At 35.9% G+C, this 16,903-nt stretch overlaps 1 protein-coding gene across 1 annotated transcript in view; it reads left to right on the top strand.

Annotated features, from left to right (window-relative positions):
- Positions 1-16,266, top strand: part of LOC135630858 (telomerase reverse transcriptase-like) — a 47,365-nt gene extending 31,099 nt beyond the window's left edge. Inside the window, exons 6-9 of the mRNA XM_065138106.1 lie at positions 3,351-3,477; positions 5,371-5,509; positions 7,683-7,818; positions 15,966-16,266. Of these exons, the coding sequence (XP_064994178.1) occupies positions 3,351-3,477; positions 5,371-5,509; positions 7,683-7,818; positions 15,966-16,115 (552 nt within the window). The 3' untranslated portion in view covers positions 16,116-16,266. The remainder of the gene's footprint in view (positions 1-3,350; positions 3,478-5,370; positions 5,510-7,682; positions 7,819-15,965) is intronic.
- The last annotated feature ends 637 nt before the right edge of the window (positions 16,267-16,903 follow it).

Raw genomic sequence — 16,903 nt, 5'->3', positions numbered from 1 at the left:
CATCACCATCTAGGGTTGTACATGGTGATAAGTTGATCACATCAACTGCAGTCCTCAAAGCCTCATCCGAAAACCTTTTGGGTAGCTTGGCCTATGAAAGCATACATCTGATCTTTTCCATGATGGTGCGGTTCATCCTCTCTGTAATTGCATTATGTTGAGGTGTACCAGGAACTGTCATCTTATGTTGGATCCCATGTGACCTGCAATAGTCATTAAACAATCCTGTATACTCACCACCATTATATGATCTTATACATTTCAATTTCCTTTCTGTCTCCCTTTCAACCCTGGCATGAAACTCTTTGAAGACATTAATCACCTGATCTTTAGTCTTCAAAGCATAGGCCCAAACTTTCCTAGAAAAATCATCTATAAAAGTGACAAAATAAAGTGCACCACTTATACCAAGAACATCAACAGATCCACCAGGAGTTTTTGTTCTCAAAGGACCACATACATCTGTATAAACACGGTCTAAGACATGCATTTTTCTAGACAAAGCAGCACTAGCAAATGAAACTCTATGTTGTTTACCAGTCAAACAATCAATACAAGGATTCAGATGTATACCTCTGAGGTCTGGTAATACCTCTCTCTTGGAAAGAGCTTGCAGCCCCTTCTCACTCATGTGTCCCAGTCGCCTATGCCACAACTTAATGCTGAAGTCTTTTTCTGTAGCATTTAACTGCTCACCATAAGCTTTAGCCTGCAGCCTGTACAAAGTATGACATTTCTTTCCATTAGCTATAACAAGAGAACCCTTACTGAGCTTTCATTGCCTTTTGTGAAATCTGCTATCATAGTCTTCATCATCTAGCCTTCCAACTGAAATTAGATTGAGCCTCAAGTCAACCACATGCCTCACATCCTTAAGCACCAACTTGTAGCCTAGGTTGGTCTTTAAATGGATATCACCCATGCCAATGATGTCTGCTGTGCCATAGTTGCCCATCTTGATAACACCAAAATTTCCAGACCTGTATATAGCAAAAAACTCCCTCCGTGGTGTAGCATGATAAGAAGCACCTGTGTCAATCACCCACTCAAGATCCTAACACACGTAAGAAAAAATATCATCAGAAGGAGACAAAATCAAATAATCACCATCTTGCATTGTAGCTGTAGTATTATCCTTTGACTCTGTAGACTCCACTTCTTTTCCCTTTTTTTTGTTCTTCTTAGGTTGCTTACATCGGTTCTTATAATGTCCTTTCTCACCACAATTATAGCAAACAATATCTTTTCTTGATCTTGACTTGCTTCTACCCCATGCGTGAACTGCTTCTAGACTTTGACCTTCCTCTGTTCTCTGAGATAAGTGCCCGTGAATCATTCTGAGATGTTACCGAACTCTTTCTTCTCAACTCATTCAATAAACTGCTTGTTACTTGACTCATAGTGGCAACACCATATGGCGCAGAATTACTGAGGGAAACCACTAGTGTCTCCCAACTTTCTGGTAATGAACTGAGAAGTAACAATGCCTGCAACTCATCATCAAGAGACATTTTCATAGAGGATAACTGGTTAGTAATACTTTGTATTTCATTTAAATGTTCAGCAATAGAAGCACCCTCTCTATATTTTAGGTTCACAAGTTTTCTGATAAAAAAAGCTTTGTTGCCGGCTGTTTTTCTTTCATAGAGACTTTCCAACTTTTTCCAAAGAGAATATACAGAAATTTCAGTAGAAACATGGTGAAAGACACTATCATCAAGCCACTGTCGAATAAACCTAATTGTTTTTCGATCTAACCTCTTCCACTCATCATCTGTCATAGTTGTAGATTTTGTACTATCCCCTGCAAAGGTCCATACAAATCTTTGCAATACAAGAGATCTTCCATTCTTAGTTTTCATATCATCCAATTGTTTCCATTCAAACTAATCATGTGAGAAACATTACTGGCCTCCATGTTCAAATACAAAAATTAAATCACCAAAACCTCGGGCTCTGATACTAGTTGATGGGGATATAAACAGGAATAACCTTTGTATATGAATAAATACTAGAAGACCATAATACGCAGCGGAATTAAATAAAACCACAATCAAACAGAACACCAAGATATACGTGGAAAACCCCTTCAATGTGAAGGGTAAAAACCACGGGGCAAACTAGAGATAATCCATTATGAGAATAATGAATATACAAATCTCAATCTCTTGCCCTAAACCCTAGTAACAATCACTAGAGAATAACTGGGATACAAGGATCACGTCACTGCCCATAATATCTAAAACCTCCCCAAGTAATCCCAGCAAGAGTTTACTGTAGATTTGATCTAACCTGAGATAGAACACTGCTAGATGATTGAGAACAACCTCTTTGCGTTATCCTTGTCTCTTCCCTTTCTTTCTCTTCCTTTTCTGCCTTGTTTTCCTCCTTTTCTTTGGAATCTCGTGGCTGGTTTTTTCTCCCACGTTGCTGTCCTATTTATGCCTTTTTCTGCCTCCAAAACGCAGCCACCACACCTCCCTAATGTTAATTAGGGTTAGGTTAAGAGGGGGTGTGGGCTGTGGGCTGCCCAAGCCCACTATGGGCTGAATCTGTGGGCTGCCAGCCCAACATACTGGTCCTGTATAGATGACTACCTTTTGGACCAGATATGATGATGATTATGATCTTTATGACTTTCATGATCAGATAACTGCTTTAACTAATAAATTTGGGTGCAAAATTTCTAAACTCATATGAATGGTCTATATACTGATCTTCATTAAAGTTAAAGGATGAAGTTTTAGGTGGTTTTGGAAAATTCGAGCTCGATTTATTAGGGTACAGTTTATACGAATGTGTAGTAGATGTTCTCAATTACATATCCGGCCTTCCTTGCTATGTGGAGAAGTATACAATTATGCAAGGACAACAACAAAGATAACTATGCAAGCTCCAAATGTTTGAGATCAGAATTAAGTAGAGTTGAATATGAGAAAGAGAAAGAAAACGGTGGTTAAACCTACTGTAACAATGGTGGCTGATTGTGATGGAGGATTGTGAAGAAATTGGAGTTTTGTTTTCATATACTGCAAAAATTTTGGGAAATGAGAATGGAATAATAGTGATAATGAAAATTTAAAGCTATTTAAATTTAAAAAGTTGAATTTATGAAATAATAACTAGTAATTTAAAGATTATCAAAAGTGGTATGATAACTATTTTAAGTTACTTTTTCTTGCATTCTGATTTCAGATATATGTTGGTAATCATGAGTTGTTCTTTTTACCAAGACAATTACATCCATTCATATGTATTCAGCAGTTGGCATACATTTTTAAGACTACGAATTGTTTTGATTTGCAAATTCATAGCATTTATGCTAATTTGGCTCATAAATTTGCTAGCAGGTTGGTTCCATGTGTTTTTATTGCTTGATTATGCAATCTTCACAAAAGGTTGAAATCAGGGATCAAATTGACAGAAGCTTCATCTTCTATAATAGATCGTCAGCATATACAGTTTTCCCAAAAAATCGTATCCTTTATCTGATATATTCACTTCAAGGCTTTGTATTCATGTGATAATCATTTTCCTAGACCATTTTGTTTGTACTTTATACCATGCTTAGATAGGAAATTTTTTATTAGTGACTTGGATTCATTTCTTGTATATAGTTTTACATATTTGTCTATTTATAGTTGTATACATGTCAACAAGTATATGCATATGAATATATAAAATTATACGTAGAAAATTTGATATTGCAATGTATTTATGAATGATGTTTAACAAGGTTTGGAATTTTACATTTGTCTTATGTTTTCTATTGTTTTTATCATTGGGCGAGGGAGAGGGCTAGGACACATCAGGTATTGAAGAAAGTTTTTGACCCATTGACCAGAATTCTAGAACAGCAGAATATTTCCATATTTTTTCATCGAAGCATGACATCACCATCTCCCATCCCTTTCCTTGTCTCTTTGTTAACAGGCATATGCCCATCTCTTGCTCTGCACTGTATCTCTACTTATAGTCATGTCTTTATTCCTGTTAGGCATTTACCTTCATAACTGCTGAAATGACTCTCTCTCTGTCTCTCTCTCCCTCTGTCTATCATGCTCCATATTAGTCATTGTCTCAAACTTGACTAGATCCTCTTTAATCATTATCCTTATTCTCTCTTTTCTAATTTTTCCCTCATTCTCTCTGTGCCACACTCTCTCTGTGTACCCACTCTCTCTATTCATTTAAAGTGGACAAGCAGGTGCTTGGACTCGAGAGAGGGAGTAGCTATTGGAGCACACGTCGCCCCTCCTTTCTAATTTACTGAACCATAGGCTTAAACATGAAATTAAGTGTTTGATTGGCTTCTGATATAAATGTGTGAGGTCACAATTGTTTTGGATTTTAAATGGTCCAGTAAAGTTATTTTAACCCTGTCATCGTTAAATTAATTGAATGAACTCCTTTAGGCTTGGTTCTAGCTGGGTTATTTGGGTTAACAAGAATGAAGAGATGGTTATTGTAATGCACCTCTTTTGCTGGACTGTCATGGTTAAATGACTGAATTTGGTTAAATAGTTATCTTAGTCAATAATGTTTGGCAAGTTACAACTGTAACCAAAATCACACATCCTGAACCCAAACTACACACTGTTTATGCTCATTAATGGCATTTAATTAAAGTAACTCAACAGGTTTTAAGTGTGCTAAACGTGCTACAAAGATTAGTACTTGACTATGGTATAATAGAACCAAATAATTAACTGTTTTAAATAGGACTACCTTGGGCTAAGTTAACTTTGATGAACTAGACTTGGATATAAACAGGAATACTCGAGAACCAGGTAAAATGAATCACATGAAACTGCCATGTGCAAGTCCAGTAACTTGAACTTGCTGGTCCTAATACTATAGCTTTATGGTTGTTTAGAAGAGATGTAGCAAAATTATTATTTCATTTGTACAAGTAATATATATTTCTTTTTCTAACTATATTTTATGGACTTAATTTTATTCTATGTTATTAATCATTTCAAGCCAATTCTGAAATTTTGAGTTACTATTTCAATGTGCAAGATAACAGCCGTATCATGGAGTTATCGAGGATATATATCTTTCACTTTTGGTCATTAATTCAGTATACAGATGCAAAATAGACCAGGTCTGATGAATGGCTAGAGCAATTAGTTGATCTCTCTACTCCTAAATTGTTTTCCCCAAAACTTAACTAATTCAGTGGAATGTGTGCTTATATTTGCCAAGGACCAAACCTCAAAATGCAAAAGAATTTGAAATTTTGTCAACTTATGTGATAATTGTTTTGCAATGCTGATAACAATGATGAAAATGATGCTGTTGTCTTTAGTATTGCGTCTTTATCCAATTGTTCTGTAGTTGAAACTTGACCTTTTCGGTGATATTCAGGCATACTTAACATATTAAAGCCAAACAACTGCAGTGCAATTCGTCTTATGAAGCATATATTTGGATTTCCCGATAGAAGCAAAAACTTCATGACATGTACTGATTGTAGTATTGGTTGTGCCATTGAGTCCCAGTGTTTGTAAGTAGCAAGATCAACAAACTTATTTAATGTCTGTTGCTATCATATATACATTTGCAATGTTACCTCCTGTTTACCTATTCATTTAGATGAAGCTTCTAAACCAGTGATTTAAAAAGCGTTGGGTGCCAAGGTCTCAAAACGCCCAAGGCGATATGCGCTTGCCTGAGCAAAGCCAGACATTCTAAAATATTAAAATATTAAAATATTTTTTAAAATTTTAAAATATTAAAATATTTTTTAATATTTTAAAATATTAAAATATATTTTAATATTTTAAAATAGTCTCTACTGTTAACAGTAGAGTGTGAGAAGGAGACCAAAGTGAGATGCTAAGTCACGGTGAGAACTCAGTCGCAGATAAGATGTTGTTGTCTAAGAGCAGCGGTAGCAATAGCGAAGAGCAGCAGTAACAACAGCAGAGAGTAGCAACAGCGGCAACGACAACAGTAGCGGGCGGTGGCGGAGAGCAGTAGCAGCGGAGAGTAGCAGCAGTTGCAGCGGAGAGTAGCAGCGCCAGTGGCAGCGAAGAGCAGCGACAGCAACAACAGAGAGAGGTAGCGCCAGTGGTAGCAGAGAGAGGCAATGACAACAGCAGCAAAGAGGAAATGTTGGTGGCGGAATCGCGAGTAGGGTTGGGGGAAGTCGTGAGGGGGAGGCTGCGAACCAACTAACGTAAATGCGACCGAACCAGACGTAAAAAGTTGGTTCGGTCGCCTAGTTTAAACCGGGCGCTCGCCCAAAGCGCCCAACGCTTGGGCTCAGGTAGCACCTCTTTGAAGCGCGTCTCTTGGACGTTAAACGAGGCGCTCGGGCCTCGCCTCGCCTCGCCCAAGCGCTTAGGCAAACGCCCAAGTACCTTTTGAAATCACTGTTCTGAACTATCGTGGAGTGTTGATTCTCATGTTTTATTTATGTCTTTTCAATCGTATGGATTGTTATCTTTTAGCTTGACATTGGACAAATTTGAAAATTTTCATAACCATTACAAAATTTTTCAAAAATACTAATAAAATTAATCTTCAGTGTTGCCATTGATTCGTCCAATTCCTTTTTTACTCACTTGATAGTTGTTTGGTGATCACTTTAAGAGTATTGCACCTTCCTAAGTCTTTGTGGGTATATTTCTAATGCCACTTGTTGCCAACTTTCAGAACTTCATGCATTGAAGTGTTTAATTAGTCATGATCTCATGCCTCAAGGTTTATATTGAGCATATTTTTTGTTAACGCAGAGAATAAAGATTTGGAAAAGAGGAAAGGGAGAAGAGACACGAAGGCAATGAGAGTAGGGCAAATAAAAGAGGAGATGTCAATCTTTCCTTCCCGATTGTTTCTTCTACTTCTGACAGTCTTTTTCAATGATAATTTCATGAAGACGATACAAATGACTTGTTCTACTGAGATTTTACATCAAATTTACAGGTTTAATAGAAAATCTAAGTTGGATATAGAGTAGGAAGGATAAGTTCCATCTGGAACTTGTCTGATTTAAGGACGATAGGGTTTTGGGTTGAAGCCAACAAGCAGAAACCTGACAGGCCATGCTAAGCCAAGCTGCATATATCCCCACGAGCACAATATGGTTTAAAATCTGAAGAAAATCTTTCTGCGTATGCCAGTGATTTTGATGTCAGTGCAAAAATTCACTCAAGTGGAACTAGAAATAGAAAGAATTTTCAATTTTGGCAGTGCTTCATCGGAAAATTAATTGACTTCAAATTAATATTTATATGTGGTTAGGCAATATTTTAATCATAATTAAATGACCTTTGAAATCTTCGACTTATATCTAAATCTTATTTATGGTTTGTTGACGTGAATGGACCCGCATCCCTCTCATTCTCTCTCAGCACCTTCTGAATTCTTGATAAGTGTTTGATTATCAACAGTATGTTCTCTTTTGTGTCTACTTTATGACATCATGGAATGTATTTTAATATGCTGTGGCATATTTATGTTTATGTTCATTTATATGAATCCATTCATACAAACATCTGGGACCATTTAGGTGTCCTTTATGCATCACTGTTTTGCTTAGCAGTTAAGATTATATTCAAGTAAAGATCCAAACTTCTGTTGACTAATCTTGATTATGCATTAAAGATTTAACTGTTCTGTTTTATTCTCTCTCTCTCTCTCTCTCGATCTTCTAATTGTTTATGGTCTTTTAGGTATCATTTTTTATTAGGTTTGCTCAAGTCTCTTATACGGAATGCTCAGCGTTGTCAGTGTAAGAAGTTGCTGTTTAAACATTGCATTCAGACTTCCAAATTACATAGCATGGATGAAAACAGATCAAAGTCTGAGGTTTGCTTTTCAAGAACAGTGCTGCTAGATTTTAATTATTATTGACAAAATCAATGTACAATTAAGAGAATCTATGATTAGTTTCTAATTTGTTTCTTGAAAGAGTAGTTATTACTTGTCAAAGAAGGCACACTTTTGAACTGTCGGAACATAATTTTGGCATTCTTATTCGCTGTTACTTGGAAACTGAATTTGGCTAGGATAAATTATGATTCCTCTTTGGCATTTTTATGTGTAACTGACACAACTGATCAACATTTATCTTGGGAATGGTTCATAAGATGCAAGGAGTATTACTAGAAACTAGAAAGTGTTTCTTCTACCAACTAAGTTGTGTTTCGATCACTAGGTAACATGATTCAGTTTGAAGCTTAGTTTTTCCCTGGATAGGATTCTTGTTCCTTTTATTACTATGAAATTCAAAATATTATATACTTAATAACATGGACTGATGTACCGCCTGAGATGATACGATATGAGCGGTATGTATCGGTCTGCTTGCTGATTGAAACACGGACCACCTCATATCGAATAGTATTTTAAAGGTGGGGTTGTATCGGGCGATACAGGGTTCGGGCGAAACAATCAAAATTTGATCAACCGGTGACCCCTACCGGTTGGATTTTGATCTAAACTGATCAAGGGCCATGATTAATCCAGTTCCAATGGTCAATTTGACCGTTGGACCACTTTTTAACCTGATTTAACACATATCACCCCTCCCTCCCCTCTTTAACTCTCTCTCTCTCTCTCACAACTTCCAAACTCTTTCTCACTCTCTTTCTCAATTAAGAGTGGTCTCGCTTCATTTGGGAGGATTTACTCATTCTAACAATTCATTTGGTGTAAGGTCTCTTCAATTAATAGTTATGTATTCTCTTTCTATTTTTAGTTAACTTTGGACATGATTAGCTCCTTATTTGCTCCATATTAGCGTAATTGTATCAAGTTACTGATGATTAGTGTCATTTCATATATGAATCAGACACTACTAGGGCCAATCTCTTACTTTGAATTCACACCTTAAGTTAATAATGTTCTGTTCAAAGTTAATTCCACATGCATTTTTTACTTAATTGCAGGAAATGTGATAGTTATGCTTAAATGCACTTCCAAACTACTTAATGAATAAAATAATTAAAAATAGAGGAAGAGAAATATTAGTGTGCGTTTTTTAGCAGGGAACTTTGATCAAATGTGTCTCCTCTCTTAAAATACTATCCTACCATGAAAGAAGATGTTAAATGTCAAGAAAATTTTTTGGGAGAGAGAGATAGGAATAAGAAAGTTTTATTATCAATGACATAAGTTAAATTATCAAACAAAATATTTACAATGTATCATTAATTTGTACACATATAATAGATATTAAAATTTTAATGACTTCTTACAAATCCTCCTACAAAAAATGACATCTCACAAATTTTGTAAGACAAAGATGACATCCTTGGTACAATTTAGTTCATTCATTAAATGGTATTATAGAAAATTCATATTTAATCTTTAATTAAAAGTGATGCATGCTTGAGAGAACTGCATTGGATGTTGAAAATGTAAATGATTGAAAATTTTAATTACAAAAATTACACAATCATTTTGATATAAAGAGAAATCATACCTATTAATTGAACAGACCTTACACCAAATGAAGAGACACATTAATTGAACGATGCATGGTTTTCGATTAGATATTATACAAATTATTTTTCAAGATGACATATTTAGAGGAAAAAATTGAACGTAGGAACTTACTTGTAATTGAGATGTCATTTTTGTTTAACAAAATCTTAGGATGTCATTTTTTTTAGAATATTTGTGCAAAACTTATTAATATTTTGATATCTATTATATGTGTACAAGTTATCAATATTTTGATTGATAGTTATACTTGTGTTATAGGTTTTTATTTAATGTGTTATACTATACTGATTTCATCAATTATGGGCTTGATTTAACCCAGTTATAGTAAATTTCAACGGGGTTGCCACAATTTTTGACTGTCCAAAATTAGTATAACCCTATTATAAAATAGTGCAGATGAGGTCATACAAAACCTAAAACACATGAATTCAACAAAATATAATGGACATTAGTTGAGTAAAACGTTTTGGAGGTTTTGGTTTTTTTTAAGACTTCAAATATCAATTTACATAGATTTCAAGATTTTTAGCTGAAATCTCAGGCCAATCATATTTGGGTTGGGCAAAGGACACATCATATCAAACACTATTTATGCCACTTCGCTAAAGTCCACTTCTAAAAACTGTAGAAAGAGGAAGTTAGCTCCATAATTTTTGCTTGTCTGCAGTCTTTGAGTTTTCTAAATTATTTTAAGGATCCCATTTAAACTCTTTTTAATGTATAAAATGACTATTTTACTTGTATATCAATTGTTTGCAAGTATGATTAGCATATGTTATGGTTGCAGGAGCCTTTTTACATCTGAAGTAATGGGCATGAGTTCAAGACATCATTTTTCATTTTTTTATGTTGTCTTATTTTATTTTATTTTCATTTTTCTTGGGGAAGATGATTCTTCTTCTCTTTTAATTTTCTGGTTGAGGGACATGGGTGGTGTAGTACCAATATATAAATAATATATTTTCTATGTCCTTTCCTTAGAATATAAACAGAGACAGCCTGGATGCTTTGTTTTTTATGTCAGATAAAATCAATCTATGCATTATAACTTTCTTTCCTTTATAAGAGTCCTGCTGAGGATGTGAATCTTAAAAGATGATGTATTCAATGTGGTTATTCTCCCTTTTAAAACTTGGGTATCACCTATCTTTTTTTTGTTTTCTTAATGTATTAAATGTGTCTTTTCTCCCTTTTCCATTACTTCTGTGTTCAGGCAAGTAAATTACAACCAAGGTCTGCTATACCGAATCGTACCGCTCGGTACGGGTGGTACGTACCGGTCCGACAGGCTACCGGTACGCAGACCGCTCGGTATCGGGCGGCACGCCCAAAAAAACCCTGTATCGAACGATACGGGGTAATATCAGGCAGTAACGGTCGAAATTTCGACCGTTACCGCCCGGTACCACTCGGTAACGGTCGAAATCGACCGTTACTGCTACAGTGCTCCAACGTTCAATTTGACCGTTGGAGCCCTTTCTCCTCCTATTTAAATCAGTCTTCTCTCCCCTATTTCATTATACTCTCTTAAACTCTCTCTCAAACTTTTATTTTTTCTCCTAAACTCTATAAAACAACGATTTGTGAATTCAATCGAGGTTAATTTGGGAAGATTAAGAGGAAGAACTTTCTAATCAAGAGGTATGTATTCGTTTTCTTTAATTAGAGAGTAATTAAGATATTTAAGATTATGATTAGTGTGTTTCATGCATAGTAAATATTGAATAATATTTATGATAGTAAAATAAGTTTAATTAAGTTTTATTAAAGTTATTTAATGCTGCGATTAGTCATTTTAATGATGATTTAATCGAAATTTATTCGATTTTATATCAATTCAATGTCTTTAATACATATTAGGGTATTTGTCATGTTTATAGGGGTGAAAGAGAAGTAATTAGTGAAAAATTAGCTATATTAATCATATAATTAGTGTAGATAAATGATGATTTTATCATAATTTGAATCATATTGGATTAAAATTACATATTTAATGTTTCTTTTATGTGTTTAACATATATATGATGGTAAAATAAGTTTAATTATGTTTTATTAAAGTTATTTAATACTACGATTAGTCATTTTAATGATGATTTAATCGAAATTTGTTCGATTTTATGTCAATCCAATATCTTTAATACCTATTAGGTTGTTTGCCATGTTTATAGTGTTGAAAGAGAAGTAATTAATGAAAAATTAACTATGTTAATCACGTAATTAGTGTATCTAATGATTTTAATATTTCTTTTATGCATGTAACATATTTATGATGATAAAATATGATTAGTTATGTTTTAATAAAATTACTTAATGTTGCGATTAGTGATTTATGATCGATATTTGGTCAATTTAATATGTTTATACTTTATAGTTTATTTGATTTAAATTTGGTAGGATCATGGTACCAAAGGAACAATCATATGATGATGCATGGGTTCATGCCCGAAAGCTAGATGGAAACCGTCATCATTGGTAATGTATTTATTGTGACTACATTGGCAATGGTAGAGGAATAACTCGAGTGAAAATGCATTTGGCTGGTGGGTATCCTGATGTTGCAAAATGCAAGAATGTTCCAACGGAGATCCGTAAATTATTTCAAAACAAGCTTAAACAAACAAAAGAAGATACATTAAAAAAGAAGGCAAGAGTTGAGAAAGAATATCATAGGGCTACACAGGAACCAACTTATGATCAGTATGAGGGTTGCGGCGATGAAGTCGACCCGGATCTCACAGTTGGGATTCGTGCATCGTTGGAGCATCAGTATACGATTGATGAAGTAATGAGGCATTGACGACCTTACTCACAATTGGAGCATAGCAGTGGTAGTGGAATCCAGAGATCAACCAGCATGAGGCAACCAACTGCTCTTTCTTACTTAGGCCAAACTAGTAGCATGAGGTATGGTGGACTCCGTGGTTTTATGAGAGGTCTTGGCAGGAGGTCCGCACCAGATATTGTTGATATTGATCCGCAAGCCTATCCCCCACAAACAGCGAAACAGACACGGATTGACGATGCATACACAAAAGAAAAAAAAACGGGATATTGGGAAGGCAATATCAAAATGGTTCAACTTTCATAGGATTCCAGCCAACATAGCCCAAGGTCCATATTATTAGAGCATGGTCTCTTCTATTCAAAAGTCTGGAATGGGGATCCAACCTCCAACACCGAAGGAGATTTACGACATGTACTTAGATGTGGAGGTGGCAGAACTAAAGGCTTGGATCAAATCCTTCAAGAGGCAATGAGACGAATATGGGGTGACATTGATGTGTGACAGTTGGACAGGACCAACAAGAATGAGTATCATCAACTTTCTTGTTTATTGCAATAGAAGAGTGGTGTTTCATAAGTCCGTTAATGCTTCTAAAAAGATCCAAGATACAAACTACATTGAGAGCTTGATAGACATTATGGTAGAGGAGATTGGACCACAGTATGTTGTCCAAATAATAACCGACAATGGAGCGAATTTCAAAAAGGTCGGTTTGCAGTTGATGGAAAAAAGAAAAACTTTGTTTTAGAGTCCATATACAGCTCATTGCATAGATCTAATGCTGAAGGATATTGGTGAGTTCGATGCGATCAAGAAATGTATAGCTCGAGCACAATCAATTACAAAGTTTATATATAATCATCATTAGGTCCATGCATTAATGCAAAAGTATGTAATCAGTGAGATACTTCGACTTGAAATTACTCGGTTTGCTACCAATTTTATTGCATTAAAGTCATTACAGCAAAAAAGGCATGGCTTGAAGGCAATGGCTACCTCACAAGAGTGGTCTGAATCTAGATATTCGAAATTGAGCGATGAAAAGAAGATAGAAAAGGCCATTCTTTCCTCTAGATTTCGAGAGACTATAACAGAAATCATAAAAGGTGTGGAACCACTTTATATTGTCCTCCGTAAGGTCGATATGGACAAGCATCCATAGATGTCATATCTTAAATATATGCTGATTTCCGCAAGAGAGGAGGTCAAGAAAGCATTTAAAGATGATTTTAAGGTCGACCAATACGTACGAATCATTGATCGTCGGACTGAAGTTCATATGGATCAACATATCCATAATGCAGGTAAATTCATATTCAGAATAATTTAATTTATTATTATTTAGATAATAAAAAATCATACTAACAAAATTATGTTTTGCAGCGTATTATCTAAACCCTGCAATTCAATATCGATATGCTCTCAGAACGCAAAATAATTTCCGAATGACACTACGAAATGTTATATATTGGCTCTTGCCAGACACTACTGAGGCAGCCGATACTCTTATGGAGGGTTGATTATTTCGAGAAATAGTTGGTTCATTCTCCGACATTGTAGTTGTATCGTGTCGTTATACTATGGATCCTGGTGAGGAAAAGTTATGCATATTGATTATCAATTATATTTAATATTAATTATTTATTATGCTAATAAAATCTTATTTATATCTTTTTGCAGTCGAGTGGTGGCTACAATTTGGAGGCGATGCACCATATTTAAGGAAGGTTGTCGTTCGTGTACCTTCACAGACAACATCTAGTGGTTGCGAACGTAATTGGTCAATGTTTGCATTGATTCATACGAAGGTCCGCAACAGACTCTCCTATAGACGGCTAGAAAAACTAGTATATGTCCATTATAACATGCGGCTAAAATTACGATGTGCTGAGTTGGATAAGGAGCCAGAGGAATCAGATATTGATCACATTGATCTTTAATTCTACAACGAAGATTCAGAGCCAATGTTAGATTGGGTTGAAGCAGTAGAGAACCAAGAGGATCCTCTACTTGATGAGGCGGGAGATCCTCAGCGTCCTTCACGTTTTATCACCGAGGCTATAGAAAAAGAAGAAGCACAACCCCAACAGGTAGAAAATCCCCCTCGATTACAACATGGTAGGAGTTAAACTGCTCGAAGAACTACTGACACCCAATGGTCACACTCGTCCGCCCAACGTGCAAAGGCAAAGGGGAAGGCAGTAGCATCAGTTGCATCGTTGGAAAGAATCGAGTCGGGCGACGAGACACCTTCACAATCACATTCTCTTTCTCGCTCGGTCTAGAGACATGACAGCAACACGGACAGCAGTGCCTCGACAGATGATGGCGGTGATGCCAGGCAGTCGTTGGTCTTGTCTACACAACTTGAAGGTGGTGAATAAACCGAGGAGCAATATTTTATACATGCCACTCAAGATTCAGATCATGGAATTCGACAAGGTACTGATCAAGTTTATGCGCAGAAGGGGAAGGGGAAGGGGATGGCAGTGGATGAATATGAACAAATGCGACAGAAGAGCATACATGATATAGACACAGAAAGAGGCTCATCGTATTTACAGCCATTGTATTATGGAAAATCATACGAGCAACAACAGTATGGTGATAGTTGGTCATCCTTATCTGGGCAATAGCATAATATAGAACAACACCAATATATACCTCAAGAGCTGCCTCAGACAAATATGATTCATGACGATCAATCTACGATCAGCACCACATTGATGCATCATTCGTATACGGTGTATCAATACACTATGTCATGTGATCAATTTCATGATTGGGTCCAACAAACGTATCATATTGATATGTATTGGATCGAGGACCCCGATCCACCACCCGTAGAGGCCCGTCGTTCGTTTTGGTAGTAGAATCAACAATCAGGTATATCTAAATATGTGATTATTTAATTCATTTGAATTTTAGAGTTTATATTGTAATAAAATAGTCTAACAATTCAACTGATTTTTCTGTAGATATTTCAATCTATAACGGGCTAAAATACGAACCTTGAACAAGACTACCTCAAAGCCCGAAAAAGATATGTGATACTATTCTTACCTAATTTACATTGATTTTGTTAAACTTATATTATTACTATATTTATTCGTAACTTGAAAACCCTATCTTAACTTTTTTTTAATTTTCAGGTGTTTTCGGAGGGTTAAATTAGTGAAATCAGGTGTACCGCTCAGTACACCTCGATGTACCGCTCGGTACACCGTACCATACCGTACCGAGCCCGGATCGAAACACAGCGTACGGTACGGCGAACCTTGATTACAACAATAGAAAATCTTCGTTCTATTCTATTCCATGTTCTACACTGGAAATTCAAAGACAACTAGAAAGCTCACTCCCCTCTTTGTCAGAGGTGTTGGGCACCAAACGACTGTTGCTTTGCAACGCCGCCTCATCGTCAACTATGACAACCCACGTTACACAAATAGTGCATTGAGAGGATATCAACTGGCAAGTGCCATGCCAGCACATTATCATCACTGGAGAATGCCACAAAATTCAGACCTGTCTGATAGTTCATTGTCTCAAATTGTGGTTGAAAAGTGTGATATCACTGAACATTATCATCACTGGAGAATGCCACTGACCTGGTTGCACTGACCTTGTTTTAATTGTCATATTTGTCATATACAATAGGCAAGCTGGTTGCTACAAGTAACTAATCTTATATAGTGCTTCTTGTTTGTTTGATAAGTAGGTGGTTGTACAAAATTCTTCAATGAGGATGAAAAATGAAGGTCAGCCCAGTGCCCAAGGAGCATTGAGTGTATTTAACAGTGCCACTGCATGTACTGAGGCTATTTGTTTTCTTACCATGGTCCCAAGGCTGGCACACAAAGTTCTTTAATGAACATACCAAATGAAAATGCTGAATCACAGTATGCATCTTGCCATATGCTTTCTGACAAATTATCTCAGGCTAAGCTGCATCATGATGACAGGCCCTCAGATGTTGCACTAATTGAATCTTATTCTAAGCACCACCAAGTGGTTTCCTTTATATGGGCTGTTTGTAGGAGCATAGTTCCAGTATCCTTGCTTGGGAATTCTTCTTGTTGGAAATCCTTACAGAGGAACATTTCAAAGTTTGTTAAATTGCACAGATTTGAGAAATTCTATGTAAAACAATGCATTCATGGAGTCAAAATGTCATGTTTTCATTTTTTATCAAAAGTTAGATCTTCTAAGTGCTCTTGTAATGGAAACAGTAGATCTGAATTTGGTGGAAGCATCAGAAAAGATTCCAGGAAACCATGCAATTCTAAAATGATTCTTGTTGGCAATCTTTTCAGTCGTTGGATGCGTTGGTTCTTTTTTGACATGATAGTACCCATGATTAGTGCCAACTTTTATGTTACTGAGAGAGAATCCAGAAAACATGAATTGTTCTATTATCCAAAGCCAGTATGGAGGACATTAGTTCAACGAACCATTGCTTCCCTGGAAGGTGATAAATTCAAGCTACTGGATCAAGTATTTGTCAGGCATATTATAAGTAAAAGATCATTTGGTTTTTCAAAAGTTAAATTTCTTCCAAAAAATAAATGTCTAAGATTTTTAACAAATCTTAGAGCATCATCTACAGTACGATTATCAAATCCAGAATTTGGCTCGAGATATTGCTCTATTGGTGCT

The sequence above is a fragment of the Musa acuminata genome, chromosome BXJ3-2, assembly GCF_036884655.1.
Source record: "Musa acuminata AAA Group cultivar baxijiao chromosome BXJ3-2, Cavendish_Baxijiao_AAA, whole genome shotgun sequence".
Taxonomy (NCBI): domain Eukaryota; kingdom Viridiplantae; phylum Streptophyta; class Magnoliopsida; order Zingiberales; family Musaceae; genus Musa; species Musa acuminata.
Note: the sequence above shows the minus strand (reverse complement) of the source record. Positions and strands in the feature narration are given on the sequence as shown.